Here is a 19073-nt window from a genome sequence, read left to right as displayed (position 1 = left end):
TAATATTTTCCTAACAGTAATGCTATAATATATGTATAATTATAACTGTAGTATTTTGATACAAAACAAAATGAATGAATGTAAATGCGAATTAATGAAAATCATATGACGACCGTATGTGGTCTCCCAGTGGTTTACACTCCCAGTGGTTGGGCAATTTAGCATTATGTGATTAATTTGCAACAAAACAAAAGAAAAGAAGAAGTTGATGAGGGAAGGGCATAAAAATTAGAAGTGGAACTGAATTATCATCAGTCATTGTTACATATTCATAATTCCTCCACCCTTTGACTTGCATGCCGACCTGAACAAATAATAGGAGCGAGATTTGAATGTGTTTACCATTACTGGATTAAAAAGGTTTCTTAATGTTAATTGTTTCTTTCCCTGTCTCTTCTCTTCACATTAAGTTGTGAAAAAAAAGAAAAAAAAAATCCTATGCACTTAGGTGTACAAATTAATTTAAATAAAAATGGACATTTCAGAGAAAAATTCTAGTATAAAGTAAATTAATTAGACATTATGTATACACTGGTAGTTTTATTGGTACAGAAATTAGTATATTTTTGTCAAATGTTTACAACTGCTTTTATCACTTAATTAGAAGCACTAAAATTACTACATTTTGTGGTCTGTTACATAAGGACTACTGATCAGACATTTAGAAGTTTAATTTAAAGTGCAAAGCATGCAAAATGTGTAAATAAAGCTCTAACTGAATTTTCACAACACTGTGTTGTAAGTATTCCTTATAATAAAGTTCTACACACTTGTGGTCTTCACACCCACTTGAAAGTCTTGGGACAAGCCCTGAGACTGCAAGTGTGCAGATCTTCCCGGTTTGTTCTGCAAAGTTTAGCTCAATCCCTAATAAAACACGCATGAAAAATCAAACCAGACAGTTCCAGGCAGATGTGTTTCATTAGGGATGAAGCTAAATTCTGAAGGATAGTGGCCCTTCTAGACAACTGATCAGTTTTATGCTGTAATGAAGATGAGTGCTTTCAATTAGCAGTAAAATTCCTGTCTCTAAATAATTAACCTTCCATGTGTAAAATTTTACTTTATACATCCGTATAGGCAGAATTCTAACATAAAATGTGATTTAATCAAATTTTAATATGAAATGCGGTGACCAAATGTACAGTTGGGCAAAGCTTATAGTTCATGGTTAACAATCAACAACACATTCTTTTAAAATATTTTGTTACCCTTTTAAAACTTTGTTTTTTTAAAGGAATTCTTTCCATTTTATGTTCAATTTTAATTTATTCAAAAACTTATAGAAGCAGGTAAAGAGATCTGAGTTCTATTTTGTAAGGATTTGTTTGGATTATCTTTTTTTTTTTTATCTTTATCCACACATGAATAGACATTGGTCAGTGGATAGAGTTGTCAAAATTGGGACCACTAGGGCCAGATCAAAAAATAAAAAAACAAAATTGTACAAAAAATAACAGCATATTCTCTTGGGCGATCTATTTAAATCTTAGACTTAAAAAAAAAAAAAAAAAAAAAAAAGATTTAAATGAAGAAATAATTAATAAAAATGGCGTCCTCAACATATCTGACCAATTAGAAACTACTTCCGGGTCGCCTCTCATGGAACAGACGCTATTCGCTAGAGTCCCTTCTAATGATTCATTTCTTTATACGAAACCTTTTCCCTTTGAAAAGCTGTTGCAGCGCGATATGCCGACTGTGAAAAGGACCAGTAAGTTGCAAAGCACTCATTTTTAAATGGACGTAATTTTTAACTACAAGCCAAGCGACCGACCTTTGCAATCAAAAATAATCGGAATGTCTTAAACATCAATATTATGTTTTTATTTTTTTATTTTTTATAATTATTTTTTGTACCTTAAACCGAGTAAATCACACAGTGGACATTGTGGTCAGCGTGCGAATTTGCGTTGTTCAAAAATCGTCCAAGTTGGATAAACTTTTTCCAAACACAAAAGCAGAGTAACGTGGATATAAGGTAAGTGTTCCTAACACATGTGTGCGCTGTGATAATTGTTACGTTATTGTTTTACACTATAGATTAGTATAGAAATTCGTACATCGTGTTGTTATATTCATGTTGAAGTCAAGGTAATTTGTTTTAGAGTTACTCGTTTCGGTTGTGAATGGGCTTTAAACAAAGTAGCTACGGTCTAATGGGACCCAAAACCCATGAGACTTTTCAAGGACTTTAAATCGTAGATGATTTATCTTGTGATTACACGAATCGTGGATTAAAAGTATAATATGTTGTCTTCTTCTAGCTAAATACATTGTAATTTATCTTCTAGCTAAATACCGCTGTTCTTGAAGACGCAATTTTGATTTGAAGTGTTATACAAAGATATATAATTTATGTAAATGAAGAAGTTATTTGGGTTGTTGAAAATAGGCTATGCATAATCTAAAGTTTATTTTATTTTAAGCACTAGCATTTTAAGATGAGTCATATCTACCAACAAATTAAAAAATATTTATCACAAGCTAAAAAACAAAAAAAACATTTTCATCAAAACTATGCACTCCTATGCACCTATTCACACCAGGGGGGAAAATTGTCTTATGACAGATTTTTTATTTATTTATTTAATTAATTAATTTTTATCAGGACAATAAGGAGTTATTTTTATAGTGTCTGGACATATTTGCTGCTACACCTATTTAGTGGTGCTAAAGCATCACAATTGCCCCCCCCCAAAAAAGGAGAAAATTGTTTTGTCTTGCTAGGGAAAGCTTGCATTGATGATAGCACTTTTCTACATCCAGCTGATGTCATAACTCTTCTTCTAACCACAGGGGTCTTGTGCAGGGGTCTTATCCTCTTTACATTTGGCATTAATATTCAACTGTTGATTCAACAAGTTTAAACCGACTCCAAATTTTCTTTCAATGTTTTGTTTATTGTGATCCCAACAGGTTGTAGCCAGGGAAAATTTCTGTGAATAATGATTGAAATTTAAGTGTTTGTCACACAAATCTATCAAAAGTCTTGGAATATAGGGCATGAGTAATATGGACCACTTTTATGATGTCTTTCTTGTGTTTTTATGGAATTTTGGACAGACCCTTTCACTTCTATTATAAAGTATTAACATAATTTGTTTGCCAGAAGAGAAACTCTTATAGTTAACATGAGGGTGTGTAAATGAGAAAATTGACGTACTTGCATGGGCGCACTATTTGCGGTGGTATATATATATATATATATATATATATGTGTGTGTGTGTATGTGTGTATATATATATATATATATATATATATATATATATATATATATATATATATATAATATAATATAATATAATATAATATAATATAATATAATATAATATATATATATATATATATATATATATATATATATATATATATATATATATAATATACCAAAACAGAGAGTGATAAACTTTATATCATAGTAATAAAGACAATATAAACTGAATGATGAAAATTCATATTATCAAATTTCTAAAAATCATGTTATTGATCTTGAAATGAACGTGAATGATTCATCCATGTATGTATTTTGTATTTTTTTTTTTTACCTCATAATGTTTAACCAAAATGTCAAACCCAATCTTTCAGTTAAAATGACAGACTTCTAATGCGAGGTGTACTCCTTAGTGTATTGTGCATACTGTTAAACAAAGTAAGTTAAACTATGAAAGATGTCACTTTCATATCGACTTTGACAAATGATGCTTAGAATGTACATATTGTAGAGATTTGTGTAGCTTTAATTTAAAACAGTAACAAAACGTGGCTCGATTAAAACTTTTTCATACACCTGGTGCTGCCTTGAGTGTCTGCTGATACCGATCCATAATGTTTTTTTCCAGTTCAGAATATTTTTACCTTATTAACTTGCTAACTGCACATTGCTTCATTATAAATGAAGAGAAAACATAAAATACATAAAATATTGCATAAATGATATTTAATGTAACAAAATAAATTATATTGTAAAATAGGTTACTTTTTAATACAAATATTACTACTAAATAAATATATACTCTATAAACAATGTGTTATTTACTCGGACAACAGACATGATACGATACATACAATAAAACAATTATATAGAATAAACATTTAAGCACCAGGAGGAACATTGTTTTAGTAATTATGTGAATTGTGCTTTGCCACTGCTGTTCTGTGTGGGTGGATTTAATGACGACTTTCATCAAAATATTTCATTTCCATTTAAATAAAGAATTAAAAAGAAATGATATGACGTTAAACACATAGTATGCAGTTTCCTATGAAATCCGTCCCAACAGTTCCTACTTGTGCATTGTTGTTAATTTCAAACAGGAAAGTTACAGTGTAGCTTTAATTATCTTTCATTACAAAAACAGTATGAAAGGCTCCAATGCAGAGCGGCTTAAAAGCATTTTATACATATTCTGGGTGCTTTACAGATGATGGTGTGCTTTACAGCAGTATCTCTTTCTTGAGTCACAGATGAACCATTGCACCATAATGGAAAGTTTAGAGCACAAAGAAGAGATATTGTGTGTGCGCAAAACCGAGAGTATTGCATCTATTCAACAGTTTACCAAGCCTTTTCATCAGGGTTTTAAATTCTAGTAACTGTGCTTGTGAATGATGTTTGATTCAGTCCTCTTCTCCAGTGCTCTCATCTAACAGACACCCGATAGCGAGTGCCATACCATTCAGAATCACCGATAAGCTCCACCAATAAACTCAGTCATTTTAAACAAAACACAGATGTTTATGTTCAAATTATGCACAATAAAGGGAACATTGGAACATCTTGGAAGGAGTTTTAACGTGCTTGGTGTCATAGCTAAATGACAATGTTTCAATGTTGAATGGAGGAAGAGAAGTTTTCAAACATGAATTCCAACCAAATATACTGTCTTTTACAGTCAATATAATGTCATCGGAAGACCTGAAATATAGGGTACGGAACTGTTTATGGTGCTTTTTCATTAAAGTGGAAGGCCATATTATAAAGACTCCTCTGGTTCGGTTATTATCATTGAAGTGCACGGTACCATCATGCCAAGATCCAAAGAGTTGCCCAAGCCCCTCAAAAGTAACGTTGTTGTAGCCTGAGAGTAGTGAGATTAGCAACATTATGTTTCCCATCTATGTAGTTACATGAGCACATTCTAAACATTCATATTCTCGGTAGTTCCATACTGTTTATACAGGACTTTTAATTTGACAATTTTTTGACATCCCCCATACACATACTAACCCCAACACTGTTCCAAGCCAAAAGAACTTCTGATATTGTGGTTCATAGGATGTGGTCTTGAAATGCTTTTCTGGATTCCATTTGAATGGTTAAATTAAGATTTTAGCAATCAAACAGCATGTCTAATTAATCGAAATGATGAAACATACAATTTAACAACTGCTTATTTAAAATTGAACAAAAATCCAATTTTTAGGGCCCTATAGAATTTTATTTTTTTCCCCATTCCGTTTTATTTTTCCCAAATACAGTGATTTCTGTTTAAAATTTTCTGGATTCCCATTTAATGGTTTAATTGAATTTACTAATCAAAAAGCAGTTCTAATCGATTTAATTAATAAAACACAATTTATTAGTATTTTTACAATAGTCTTTTACAATAGCTTTCTGGATTTATGATTTAATACAAATTTATTAAAAAAAACAGTGTCATACAAGATACAAATTAATTTTATTATATGAATTATAATTTCATTATTGCTATTAATATTATAATTATACATTAAGAAGTACATTCAACTGAAAAAAAAAAAAAGTCAATTTCTTCAAGTGAATAACTTTTTGATGGGATGTCTTGAAGACCTTTGTTTCTGTTTAATGGTTTTTATCAAATGAAATGGTGAAATGTTTGTGAAGTCAACTTTCAGAGCATCTCTGGTGATTAATTTCTTGTAGAGTATCTTCATATATTGAGACGGCATTGGATGAAAATACCATGCATACTTTTTTGCTGAAATATGGCTGAAGTGTTTTGCTATTTGTTTTTCAGGGTGTTATTTGCTAGGCTGTTTTGGCTGGGTGCTGAGCATCACTAGGGGGTTCTAGCTGGTTACCAGAATGTTCTGGCCAATTACTAGGTGTTGATAGGGTTGCTAAGTCTTTATGGAGTACAATATTATCCTACTTCCTTAAAACGTAACATGGATATAAATGTCAAGAGATATAACACCATTTCCGTGGCAGCCCAAGTCTCTGTAAACAGTTATATAAAAAAGTGGTCACAGTCCACTTCTCTCTTTAACCAATCAAACAGCTTTTGATGTGCCTTCTGCCTGCCAGTCATTTAGCAAAACAAATTAAGATATTTTTTCTCTTCATCTTTTTTGTCCCATCCATTGAAAGTCTGTGTAACATTTTTAAGCTTCAAAAAGTGCATAAAGACATTGTGAAAGTAATCCCTAAGAATCGAGTAGTTTAATTCAAGTCTTCTGAAGAGACATAATCACTTTGTAATTTAATATAGACTTAGAGTTGGGCTGTGAGTGTTTTAATAAAGCATGTTGAAGTTTTCATATTTTATAAGGATCTTGCCTAGGGCACCTAAATGATGAGAAACGGACTCTTACTAATAGCAGAGATAACACAGAAAGTCAGAGATATACAGTGATATATATGGTGCAGATCTGTACATGTACTTGGGGCCTGTGTCTGTGGAATGACGGGCTGTAGTCTTGTGTATGTGTGTTTGTTCCCCTTCAGCAGGGGGGAAAGAGAGAAAGCCGTCCAGCTCCCTTTGTCTCTTTTGTTGGAGTGGAGATTTAAAAGGTCAGTGAAAAGAGGGGGAATTGGAGAATGAGGGAGAGTTGCAGATGGAGGGGAGGGGTGAGTGAGTAACTGTTGAATATGTGAATGAGTGCATGGACACGCTGGAGTTTGTAAGGTGTTCATAAGTATTTGAATAAAAACCTAAATAAATTGTATATAGAAATTAATCAACATTTTATTTAACGTGTAATTTAATGCATTCCTTGTTACTTGACAGTTAGCATATTAATGTAGTATAATTCATCATTCAGTATGTATTGCAGGGAGACAGTATTGTTTTATCAGTGTCTTTCTTTTACATTTTAAACTTCTATGTAGTGCATGGATTTCCAAATACGAATACATTAGGAAAAAAATCATCTGGAATGTTGTACATTTCTAAATTCAAATACTAACTCCAATTTTAATAGCAGTAATTCAGAAACATGAACCTAACTCTAAACCAATAGGTAATTTCAATCTTTTCTGCGCTCTGTTTCTCTTCCTTTGTCCCACTGATGCAGTCACACAGAACTCCTCAAAACTCTTCCTGGGACACTCATAAACATTCCTACCCTTGAGATTGTCTCTATCCTGGGAAAAGGAGTTGCCATGGTGAAGAGAACATGAATGTTGGACCAGACCTTCTTGTCTTTTAGGGCTTTAATAAAGATCGTTCTCCTTTTTTATTCCCTGATGCAGCACTACTAGTAAAAGCCTTCTTGATTTGTTGGCTCTTTGTCAGTGCAGATATGAAATTTCTTTCTTTTTTTGTTAGGAATATATGTAGATCCACACAACAATAGTCCCTTAAATGTTATGGAGGCAAAAACTATATAAGATGCATTCAATATTTAATGTTTATTTAGAGTAGAAAATAGTTAATGTACACTGTGTGTAAGCAAGCATACATTTAGGAGTATTTGTGAAGAACTTCTTACAGTTAGTGGAGTCTCTTGGCAATCATTTGCCTCTCGTTGGAAAGCTCTGGTGGGTCTCTGGTTGTCCTGGGAACTACCCCTCTTTCCCCTTGCTGAATTAGTGGGAACAAACCCCCACCCACCTCTACACACTATGTCTTTCTCTCTCTCTCTCTCTCTTGCTCTCACTCTCTCAGAACATAGCTGTTACATAAGGATACATTTGTTGCATATAACACAAACCTGCAGACTGTGCAGGCCTAAATGTTGACCTATAGAATTGTCTGTGTTTCAAAAGTGGACCTTGCTTTTGGAGGGTTATGAAATGACCATGTCATTTCATGTTGCTTTAGACATTCTTTTGTGGACTTGTTTCAGTGTTTGTACAAGATCCTCTTAGATGGCCTTATATTTTCAAATACTTTGGTACATTGTGGAATGCTTAGTTGAGTCTATAATTTCCTCAGGGCCTGTCTGGCCTCAAACCATAATGCTTCTATTCCTGCTGCACTGTTTGGATCTCCTTTTAGCCAAAAGATATTTTTAGTTTTATAAATAAACAGTTCAACTTTTGTCTCATTTGTTCAAAGCACATTATCTATAGTATTCGATTATGTCATCAAACATTCCCTACCACAATACTGGTTAAGGAATGGCATAAACAAAGGAAAGCAAAGTGCTTCTCTGCTGCCGCTGAGTTAGAGAGACCTGTTGGAGTGCAAAATGTCTGCTGCTTTTTGATACAAAAATTTAATAGAAATGGTTATCAATGTCAACAAATAATATTTCAGGATTTACTTAGTTTATTTTTAGTAATGGAAGAATATGCACAATGATTGATACAGTTGTTCCACTTTACTTATGGATTATGATCATATTAAATTCTTATGAAGTGATTAGAGAAGATAAGCTTATAGGAATCATAAAATAATATTTTGCTTTAAAATGTGAATTCTTTCATTTCCTCACCCTTATTCATTCTGCAAAAAAGGTTAACATTTTAAAACGTTCACATTGCTCTTTTTATAGTATTGAAAGCATACAGTAATCACTGATTGTTAAGCTTCAAAAAAAAAAAAAAATTATCATAAAAGCAGGAGGATAGCCAGGGACCAGGCTTAGGGTGTGCCGTGGGTAAACAGTGTGTGCAACAATTGAGCACAATAAAGTGAAATACAGCTGCATGCAGCAATAATAAGAGTCCAAGCATGTGTGGACATGGAAAACATAACCAACACAAACAATTTAAAAGAATCCTGTGGATGTTGTACTTACAGTTTTAACGTCACATTTATCTTTTATTGAAAGCAATTGGAAAACAATTGAAGAGCCTCACACAGAAAGTTATGCGTGTTAAAGGGTTACTCCACCCCAAAATGAAAATTTAAGATGTTTTGGATGAAAACCGGAAGGCTTGCGACTGTCAATGACTGCCAAGTAAATAACACTGTCAAGGCCCAGAAAAGTATGAAAGACATCGCCAAAATAGTCCATCTGCCATCATTGGTTCAACCGTAATGTTATGAAGCTACGAGAATACTTTTTGTATGCAAAGAAAATAAAAATAACGATTTTATTCAACAATTCGTCTCATCTGCGTCACCGTAGCGCCATTTCGGAGAATATCTGCTGAACGCAAACTGAATGCGCTGTTCTGTGTCAGTTACGCCACACGAAGAAGTCTTCTACCTTCTTTGCGCTTTGATTTGAATGAAAACACCGTGTGGTACGGTTGACACAGAACAGCGTACGCAGCTACGCTGACGCATTTATTTTCTTTGCGTACAAAAAGTATTCTCGTCGCTTCATAACGTTACGGTTGAACCACTGATGGCAGATGGACTATTTTGACGATGTCTTTCATACTTTTCTGGGCCTTGACAGTGTTATTTACTTGGCAGTCAATGGGACAGTCACAAGCCTCCCGGTTTTCATCCAAAATATCTTAAATTGTGTTCCGAAGACGAACAAGGCTTTTACAGGTTTAGAACGACATGGGGGTGAGTGATTAATGACAAAATTTTCATTTTGGGGTGGAGTAACCCTTTAAGTTATGTGAAGTTTTAACTGTTTAACACATACTAGTAAATTAGGCAATAAGAAAATAAAATCACTCAAAAATAATTTAAAATCTACAAAGAAAATGGTATCATCTATAAAAATGTAAGTAAAGCATTCTTAGCTAGTATGCTTAAGTTTTCTCTGGATAGACTATAGTCTAGTCTAGTGCTTTAAACATGAACCAGCACCATTTATTAACACACATTCCATCGCATTTTTTTCTAATTGAACTGTAGGCCTATTTATGAAATAACAGCAGCATAATACATGATCATAAATGCAACAACACAAAGGATTATTCAAATACAAACAATGTAAAGATGAAAACTGAAAATTCAAAGAAGAATGTACAGATGATGTAATAAGCTGATATGTGTTTTGTTCAGAGGCTGTAATGCTGTTAAAAGTGATCAAAATATTGTGAAGGAGGTGGGCTTTAAAAAAAAAAGTTCTTTCTCCTTGTTAAAGCTTAGTAAGAACTGAAATGTTAAAACATACTTTATCAATAATTGAATGTGTTTAATGGCTATATTGTTCTTATGATAAGGGAGCCATTTGGGATTTAATCTTTAAAGGTTAGATAGTGATGAGCTATTTTGGCACCAAAAACATTTATTCATAAATCTCTCTAAATATGTCACATGTCCCGGTCCTGTTTTTATGGTTGTTCCGAAGGCTGTAAGTGCCTTTATTCTCAAATCTGACCCAATTATCCATTCCAACAGTTTTATTGTCCCGTCACGTTTATGCATTTGTCCTATGAGTGATACAGCAAAATGCCCCAGCTCCTTTGTCTTTGTCTCCACTCCCATTTTAATCTTCATTAATCACAGTAATGAGAGCTTTTGGTCTTTGTGTTGTGAGTTGTTGTGCTTGATTCCCTCCCTCTTTCCTCCCACCTTTCCACCGCTTTCTTTGCACATTTCTTGAGCCTTGAGCCAAATCTGTGGTGTGAACAACTTGACTCAACTTGTAAACTCTTGACCCTTTAGTCTCTCTCTCAGACCACAATTCTCCTTTTCTATCATTTATGATTGCTGGATATCCTAGTGAAGCAATCTACATGGTTATGTACAACAACATGACAAAATAATAGTTGTCTGTTGCGGTTTGTTGTATAGTATGTTCACATAGCATTGGTTCACCATGTAGTTGTGAATCCTGTGTTAGTTTGGTTAGAAGTAACAGCGAGCATTGCTCAATGTGGTTATAACCACAAACGCAACAAAGAAAAGACTTTTAATTAAGAGACCAAAATCTGTGTAGTGTGTGATCACAGAGAAGGCGGCTGTAATCAAACTGAGTCCTCTCTAGCCCAAAAGAACGTCAAAACTAGAGTTCGATCAACTGTGGCTCCTGTTCTGGCCGGTGGAACTCGCTGTTCTGGCTACGAGCCTGAATGGTCTTGTTGACCCATATAGCCCTGGGTCTGCAGTTTTTCTGCTTATAGATGGCCCCAGTGGCAATGAACATGCACTTATTCCCATTTAATTTTCAGTGTAGGCATGTGACTGTGTCAAATTTCCATATCACAATCATTTTTGAACCTTTTCCCTGCTAAAAAAAAAATAATAGAAGCCCAATATAAACCATCACAGAAATTCCAATGGTTTCCATTAAAATACCATTATAAACCATTAGCTTTTTCCAGTAAAACCATTACTGAATTCCTTTTTGTAGTGTGTTTTGGGCATTTTTCCAATAGGATTTAACATCCCACCAATAGAATCCATCACATATCAGTAGACACCATTATAGTTTCCATTAAAACCAATACAATTCCCATTATAACCATTAAAACCACTACATTTTCTGTTGTGTTTTGGGAAGGGTTCTACTGGGGTTTTTTTTCAGCAGGGTTATCTTGGTATACGGTGTTATCACAGTTATTGAATTACGTTACAAAAAAACACACGATGATGTTCTGTTTATTATAAGTGCTGGAGCTCTTTAAATCAGCAGACTGGATTCTGATTGGACATCAATGTTTTGTTCTTCAAATTGTTGTGATTCTAAAAATTTGTCCTTGTTCCTCTGTGGCATTTTAGTTGTGGTGGGGACAGTGCTATTCTTTTACATTTAGGTTGGTCTTTAAAACTATCTTTATAGTTATAGGTTTCATCCTTGGTGTGAATGAGCTTTAACTGTCAGTCAGTGTTTTAAAATTCAAATAAGTGTTAACATTTCACTTATGAACAGTTCAAATATTTGATTATTTGTAAATCTTACAAACAAATCTGGCATAATCCTTTTTAAAACATTATATTTTAAAAGAATACAACTAAAGAACAATAATAAAGAATCAGAACATCTTTTGGAGTGGACTGAATACAAAAATGCAAGCATGTTTACTTTTTCTGGTTTGAGCTTTGAACGGTGAGGTGAAAGGATGTGTCCCTGGCACTAAATACTTTCACTGAAGGAGCACTTGTTGCAGAGAAACATTTGAGCTACAGCAGCAAGATGAGGTAGTTCTTAAGCTTTCTGCAATGGATCTGTCTCTGATTTTATTGTTGGCACAGAAAGGTACACTTAACCTCAGCTTCAGCCATTGACTTGAGGAAGCTGCTGCCTTCACGCTTCCCTTCCCCCTTGCCTTATGGAGGTGATTTTCTTGAGCATGGCGGCCAAGCCTTTTTCCTCAGAGGTGGGATGGACATTTGTTCTGTATGGGCAACTACCTCAGTCAGTGGTGTCGTCTCTGTCAGTTTTGATGCTTCCTTGATTCAGCAGTTGACTCTGGCTTCGAAGTCAAAAAGATATTTATTTTTTCCAAACATAGGAAAAAGTATGTTTTTGTTGCCTGTTTTAATGTGGTGGGGAAGTTGTTAGTAGTAAGAGATGTTAATCATGGTATTGAGAGGGAATAAGGGCATATTCAGATCTTCTTCTGACTGTTTTTCCCCCAAGCTTATTTACACCTTTTTTGTTGTTGTTGCAATACATTGTCTAATGCAAAACATCAGGTTGTTAGTTGGGCTGAATTTAGCTTAAAAAACACACTTGTGGATAAAGAATTGTATATAATTTAAAGTATTTGCAGAGCTTGTAGTTAGAGTTCAACATTATCAAAGTCCATCAGTGGAGTTGAGTCTCATTTGTTTCAAACCTGTATGATATTATTCTCTCGGTGAAACACACAAGGGAAGTTTTGAATAATGTTCCTGCTCTCTTTACTGTACAGTGACAGGTCATAGTGACCATGTCTGTAAAGCTCAAAGAAGCATAGTAAAATCAGTCCATAAAACCTGTGCACTACTTTCCAAGTCTTCTTAACCTTACAATAGTTTTGTTTATAGTTTAAATTTATTTCTTCATATAACAACAACATAAGCCAGGAGTTCAGCGTTTCAGGTTCAAAGGTGCACACACATTGGTCTGGCCTTTGTCTGTTAATATTTAGCTATTCAAGAATCGTGTGTGTGTGTGTGTGTGTGTGTGTGTGTGTACTTAACCATACGGGGACAAATTTGAACCAAGTGAGCCAAAGTTGACAACCTCTTTTTTAAGGATGTCCTTGTTTGTAAAATAATGTATGCTAAAATCAATAATACAGTAATAATAATTAAAAAATATTTATTTATTGATTGATTGTAGATTGGCAAAAGTTTTCTGTTATGGTTAGAGCGTGTGGTAGGTTACAGTATTTATAACTAGCTGTAAATAAAAAAATAAAAAAAACAATAGAAATCTATGGAATAACCCCATTTGGCTAAATAAATAAGTGTGTGTGTGTGTGTGTGTGTTTTCCACTTTTTCAGATTCCCCATCTGTGAGATACATACACAAACCTAACATAGGTATTCCTGATAGAGGTCATAGTTCAGGATTTTAACGGGATGAAATTATTACCAATTTCTTGATGTCAGCCTTATTCAGATGACATTATATTATTTGAGCTATTGAATTTTTTGAGCTTTTATTTAAGCTTTAGGAACTCTATTATAACATGTTATATGTTAAGTCTTTGCTCACGGCCTCCATTAAATTAATATTATAGCCTTGTTGTTTTTTTGTTGGCAAAAATAATGTAGGCTTAATAAACATTAGCATGCTTACACAAGATAATATTTATTTTAGGATGCATTTATTTAATTTACCAGTTTATTAGCCAAAATAGTGTTAACATTTACTGTCACCAGTACCACACAGTCTTTAATGAAGTCTTGAAGTAGATATTTTTAGGATATTGGACATCAATGTTAAATTGAGGTTTTGGTTGAAGGACTTGAGTGTGTATGTCAACCTAGAGGTGTGTCGGGCAAGTGTGTGCATGTTTTTGGCCAGAGGATCAAATAATTTGTGTGTTTGGGCTGCTCTTAGTATGAGATGACTTGGCAGTTCTCTTTCCCATGTCTTGTGTTCTTTTTCTCTTTAGACTGACCATAAAATCAATATGGATTTTGTTTTGCTTTTCTAGTACATTTTAATACCTCTTATACAAGAGTTAGTTTCAGTCCTCAAAAAATATATAAGGACTCTTTGCTATTTTGAGGCTTGGCCACTCAAATTTAAGTTTGCAGTATATTTATTATTCTTTTGTATTTCTTGTTTTAGTCTGGAATATGTCACATTAGGAAGTAAAATGTGTTGCGAACACCATTTCATGTTGACCTTTAAGGAATGTGTTTAGCTGGCAGGAAGAGATATAACTATTACACTTGTCCTACACAGATATTTCCTAAAGATTTAAGACCGAATACTCATGTTTAGACATGTTGTGTTTACAGAACTCCTAGCTTTACTGCATTACTGTGCTGAAAGTAGCCTCATGGACTGTTCATTCACTGTCAATTCAATAGCACATTGAATTGAATCTTCAAAGACTTTTATATATACAGCTTTTTATAGAGGCTGCTGTGCCACTATTTGAATGGACTGCTGCAGGTCTATATTGAGCTATGTTCACCCTGCAGACATTAGTGCTCAATTCCAATTTATGGATCAGAACTGATTTTTACTTTCTATTTTTTTGTATGGCTGTTTAGATTATCTTTAAATGTGGCCAATATCAGATTCCATTGTGAATCAATGACAGTCCAGAACTGACCCGTATGTGTAAAAAGAATGCTAACAAGACGGCGTGAGGCATGCTGCCATACAGACATAAACATGGAGGCCACTGAAGTAAGCATTCACACATTCATTTATAAGGTGATTTACTGCAGACACCAGCGAACTTGTGAGCAGGCGACAAGGATTACGAAGATGAGAAGAGAAAGAAAAAAGCTTTTGAATATTTATGGTACAAACCCTTAAGTTTAGCTTGTGTAGAGCTGTCACTGTAATATTCCGTAAACACCCCTCTCCACTGCATCTGTAACTGTCTGTCATATTCACAGAGTGATCAAAGAACTACCGGAGTGTAAATTGGAGTGACTCCCCTTTAGCGCAGAATTATGGCGAATTTCAATCTTCTAGAGTGACGTAAAAGACACATGAATTCCGATACGACTGTTCAGACTGAGGTCGAATTGCAAAACATCTGATCTGAATTGGATTTAGGACCACATATGGAAGTAGCCCAAATGTGGGGCCTCATTTATAAATTGTTGCGCCGAAACCATCCTAAATTTGATCTTACGATCATCTCTCAAATATTTATAAATGAGGCCCCAGGATCAAAAAGATCAGATTCCATGTGATTTTTGCTGTTCACACTGTCAAGGGAAAAAAAAAATGTTCTGAGTCACATATGAACAAAAACTGGGCCACATTTTTCTGCATTTTGAATGTAGCCTTGTTGTTGTAGCATCATATTTTTTTTATAAATATATATATCTACCTGCCACTACAAGTCAAATGATTATTTAATAGTTTAGATCAGTTTCCCATTTCCAGTTCTCTTTCTCAAAGTTCCTTTTTTGTGTAAATATGCTAAGTATTTAGTTAAATGCTGCTTTTATTGGCTTTGTTATGTCAGACTTAGTTATATAAATTATAGTATTTACTTATCTAATGCCCCTTTTACACAGAGATTCCCGGAAAGTTTCTGTAAAAGTTGTTCTGGTAACCGTTTTGGTATTGTGGGATTTTAGTGCTGATTTTGTTCGGTGTTAACTTGAGACCTGTAAAATTTTTGCTGCAAGGAGGTTTGCATCAAATCCAATGATCAACATTTTTTCTTGGTATCTCTATGAATGTTTTTTCTATTCACCTCTATTACTTTGCCCCACTGACTGTCATAAATATGGTTTATAAGCAAAATTGTAACTGAAACAGATTAATAATAATCAATATATTTGTACCGTTAGGTTTTGTAATAGCTTTTCCGTAAGCTTTTTTTATTGATTAATGTTTTACTATGCTATTTCTAAGTGAATGTATAAGTAAATGTACACAAGTAAACCAATGATTACAGGAGTGAACAATGTACAGTTTGTTGTAAACAGCCAGCCCAGCTGCATCAAAAAATATAAAATTTAAACTAAAGAATACATTTCTATCATTTGTTGCATGATCCCACAAACATCGGATTATTTATTGTTGGCGATTTAACATAAGTTTTTTGAAGCTTATCCCAAAGTTGCTGCCATAACAACAGGTCCGTAAACTCAAACCTGCTGGGGGGCAGGCTTATTTCAAGTAAACAGGATTAGTTTGTATCATTTTGTGAAGGTGATACTGAATGTCTGTCCCAGCCACTGCTATGTTTTGTATTAGTGTACCTTAAGTGTATCTTATTAAACCAGGAAAAATAATTTAAGAAGTGTATGTTTTTTTTTTATTAATTGACCATAAATAATCTTTAATAATAGACACAATCAATTTTACGCTGTGAGAGATTTATTTGTGAAGGAATAATTCTCTCATAATTTTATTGTAGTCATGCATACATACATTATACGTACAGTTTGTCTGAGCTGTGGATTAATTTGAACAGGTCGTTTTTATGCAGGTGGCTTTGATGCATCACAGCCACTTCTCAAATGTCAAAATGCTTTTATGATGCACCGTTAATTTAAACTTAATTTTAATTTAACTTGTTTGAAGAACCGAAGCATCTGTCCAATCATCTGTATTGTATTGATGTATTAAGATGTATAGACGTATTAAGTGAGGTAGGAAGAACATCCAGCTGAAATAAAAACTAGTTTCTTTTCCCCCCCACAATTACCTGATTATCAATTACTAGGACTTATTTTCATGTGGTTTCTTGCAATACTATGCTATGACCTGAAAATACTTTTTCCATGGTGCATGATTTATAAACTAATATATTTTGATATTTGCAACACATAACCAGCCCCAATATGCATGGCTTTCCTGACGTGGTAAACTTGCTCGGTAGCTCACCTGGTGTAGTGTTGCACTTTCTATGCAGATTCAAGAGATCAAAGCCTAGTAGAAGGATTAACTTCTGGAGAGAATTGAATGCAACGCAATTTTCCAAAAATGTACAAAGGCATGTTTCATTTTTGACACTGGGCTGTTTAATAAACCCACATCTATAATAGAGAAAAAAATGATATCGCTTACAGCGACTTTTGTAGACTTGTCACTTGAAAAGTGCAGTGAAATGTACCCAGAGCAATGTATTTACTGTTTTGCAGAATCTTAGCCAGAGTCATGTAATTCCAATGAGCCTGAGTTGTGACATTTTGTAAATATCCTAAAATGTTAAAAGTCTATGCACAGACTTGTGCTGTGAATGTTAAGTTTTTTTTCCCCGTAATTTTTAAACAATTCTCACTCTTTCTGTTTGTGTCATAGATTTAGCCGATGGGGACGTGTATTTGACTGTTTTGTGTGTATGCATGTCACCCATGCAGATCAAACCCTGGTAAGAAAATTTGTCAAGTCTCTCTGTTTTGCTCTTTCTCTGATTACAGTAAATGAAAAGTTCATTTGTAATTTTTATATTGTGACATGACATATGTGGCATCATTTCTTGATTTGTGTTAATTGGGATATTATGTTGTTTTAATAACATTTACAATATTTACACTATTTATAATATATACAATATTTAAATAATTGGGGTTATGTAATTTTTTTTTACTGTTTTTGTTGATTTATTTTTCTTCTTTCTCTCTTTCCTCTCAGAATAGTTGACATGCCACCTGGGATGGTGTGTGTGTTCTCTTCTCTTTTCTCTATACTGTGTTGCTGCATGGTCACCCAGAGCTCTGCTTCTTCTAACCATCACCCCACTTTCTTGCGCAATGACACCTACTTCGAGCACCTGGCTTTGCATCCTGACCCTAAATTGGGTCGGGTCTATTTAGGCGCCCGTGATCGGCTTTACCAGCTTTCTTCTGATCTTCAGCTTGAGGCAGAGGAAGAGACAGGGCCTGTGATAGACAGCCGTGACTGCCTGCCCCCAATTAGTGACACAAACTGCCCACAGGCAAAATGGACTAATAACCACAACAAGCTTCTACTCGTGGATCCTTATAGTCAGGAGCTCATCAGTTGTGGAAGTGTTTATCAAGGAATATGTCAGAAACGAAGTTTGGATGCAGTGGGGAAAGTGCTTTTCTCCGCAGAGAGGCCTGTAGATACGCAGTATGTGGCGGCTAATGACCCCAATGTCTCTACAGTAGGACTTGTGGCGCTCACAAGAGGCCGTGGGAAACAACAGCCAGTGCTGTTTGTGGGGCGGGGTTACACCAACAGCCAACCCCCAATATCTACTCGAAACTTAGTTATGGAGCCTGTTTTCTCATATGAAGAAACTTCAAAGTTAGCGGTGGCTGGGAGGCTTTCTGAGTATGACCACCATTTTGTAACATCATTTACCCATCGCTCGTATGTCTACTTCATGTTCTATCGGAGAGACTTGCAGTCACCATCGAGAGAATATCGCACATATGTTTCCCGAATGTGTTTGGATGATGCTGCGTATTATTCATATGTAGAAGTTCCGTTAAGTTGCCGTTCAGCTGGTGGAAAGAATTATAACCTCCTACAAGCTCTACATGTAGGCCTACCAAAGTTAGGTAAGGCTATGGGAATAGAAAGCCCAACTGCTACTGAACAAGAGGTCTTGTTGGGGGTGTTTTCGAGCCATTTTGCCTCCTCCAGTCGGCCAAACGAAGAATCTGCAGTATGTGTGTTTTCACTTGACGAAGTGGATAAACATATCAATGCTACAAGAGATCTGTGCTACACTGAAATGGGTCGTGCAGATGGAAAGGAGGTTGCATACATTGAGTATGAAGTCAAATCAAACTGTGCCAATCTTCCAGAGGTGAGTTTGAAAACTGTACTACTAAGTGTAACAGATTTGTAGTTCCACTGTTACAAAATTAAAAGCATTTTAGAGCTATAGTCATTGACTTGGTGTGATAAACACTAAAGTCCTCTTTATCAGGTTGAACAAACACAGTCTCAA

The 19073-nt window shown here is 34.6% G+C and overlaps 1 protein-coding gene across 1 annotated transcript in view; it reads left to right on the top strand.

Moving 5' to 3' along the window:
- Nucleotides 1-1623: 1623 nt before the first annotated feature.
- Nucleotides 1624-19073, top strand: part of plxnb1b (plexin b1b) — a 50865-nt gene continuing 33415 nt past the window's right edge. Inside the window, 3 exon segments of the mRNA XM_058778934.1 lie at nt 1624-1981; nt 17450-17519; nt 17783-18929. Coding sequence (XP_058634917.1) covers nt 17793-18929 — 1137 coding nt within the window. The 5' untranslated portion in view covers nt 1624-1981; nt 17450-17519; nt 17783-17792.

Source organism: Onychostoma macrolepis, chromosome 06 (genome assembly GCF_012432095.1).
Source record: "Onychostoma macrolepis isolate SWU-2019 chromosome 06, ASM1243209v1, whole genome shotgun sequence".
Taxonomy (NCBI): Eukaryota; Metazoa; Chordata; class Actinopteri; order Cypriniformes; family Cyprinidae; genus Onychostoma; species Onychostoma macrolepis.
Note: the sequence above shows the minus strand (reverse complement) of the source record. Positions and strands in the feature narration are given on the sequence as shown.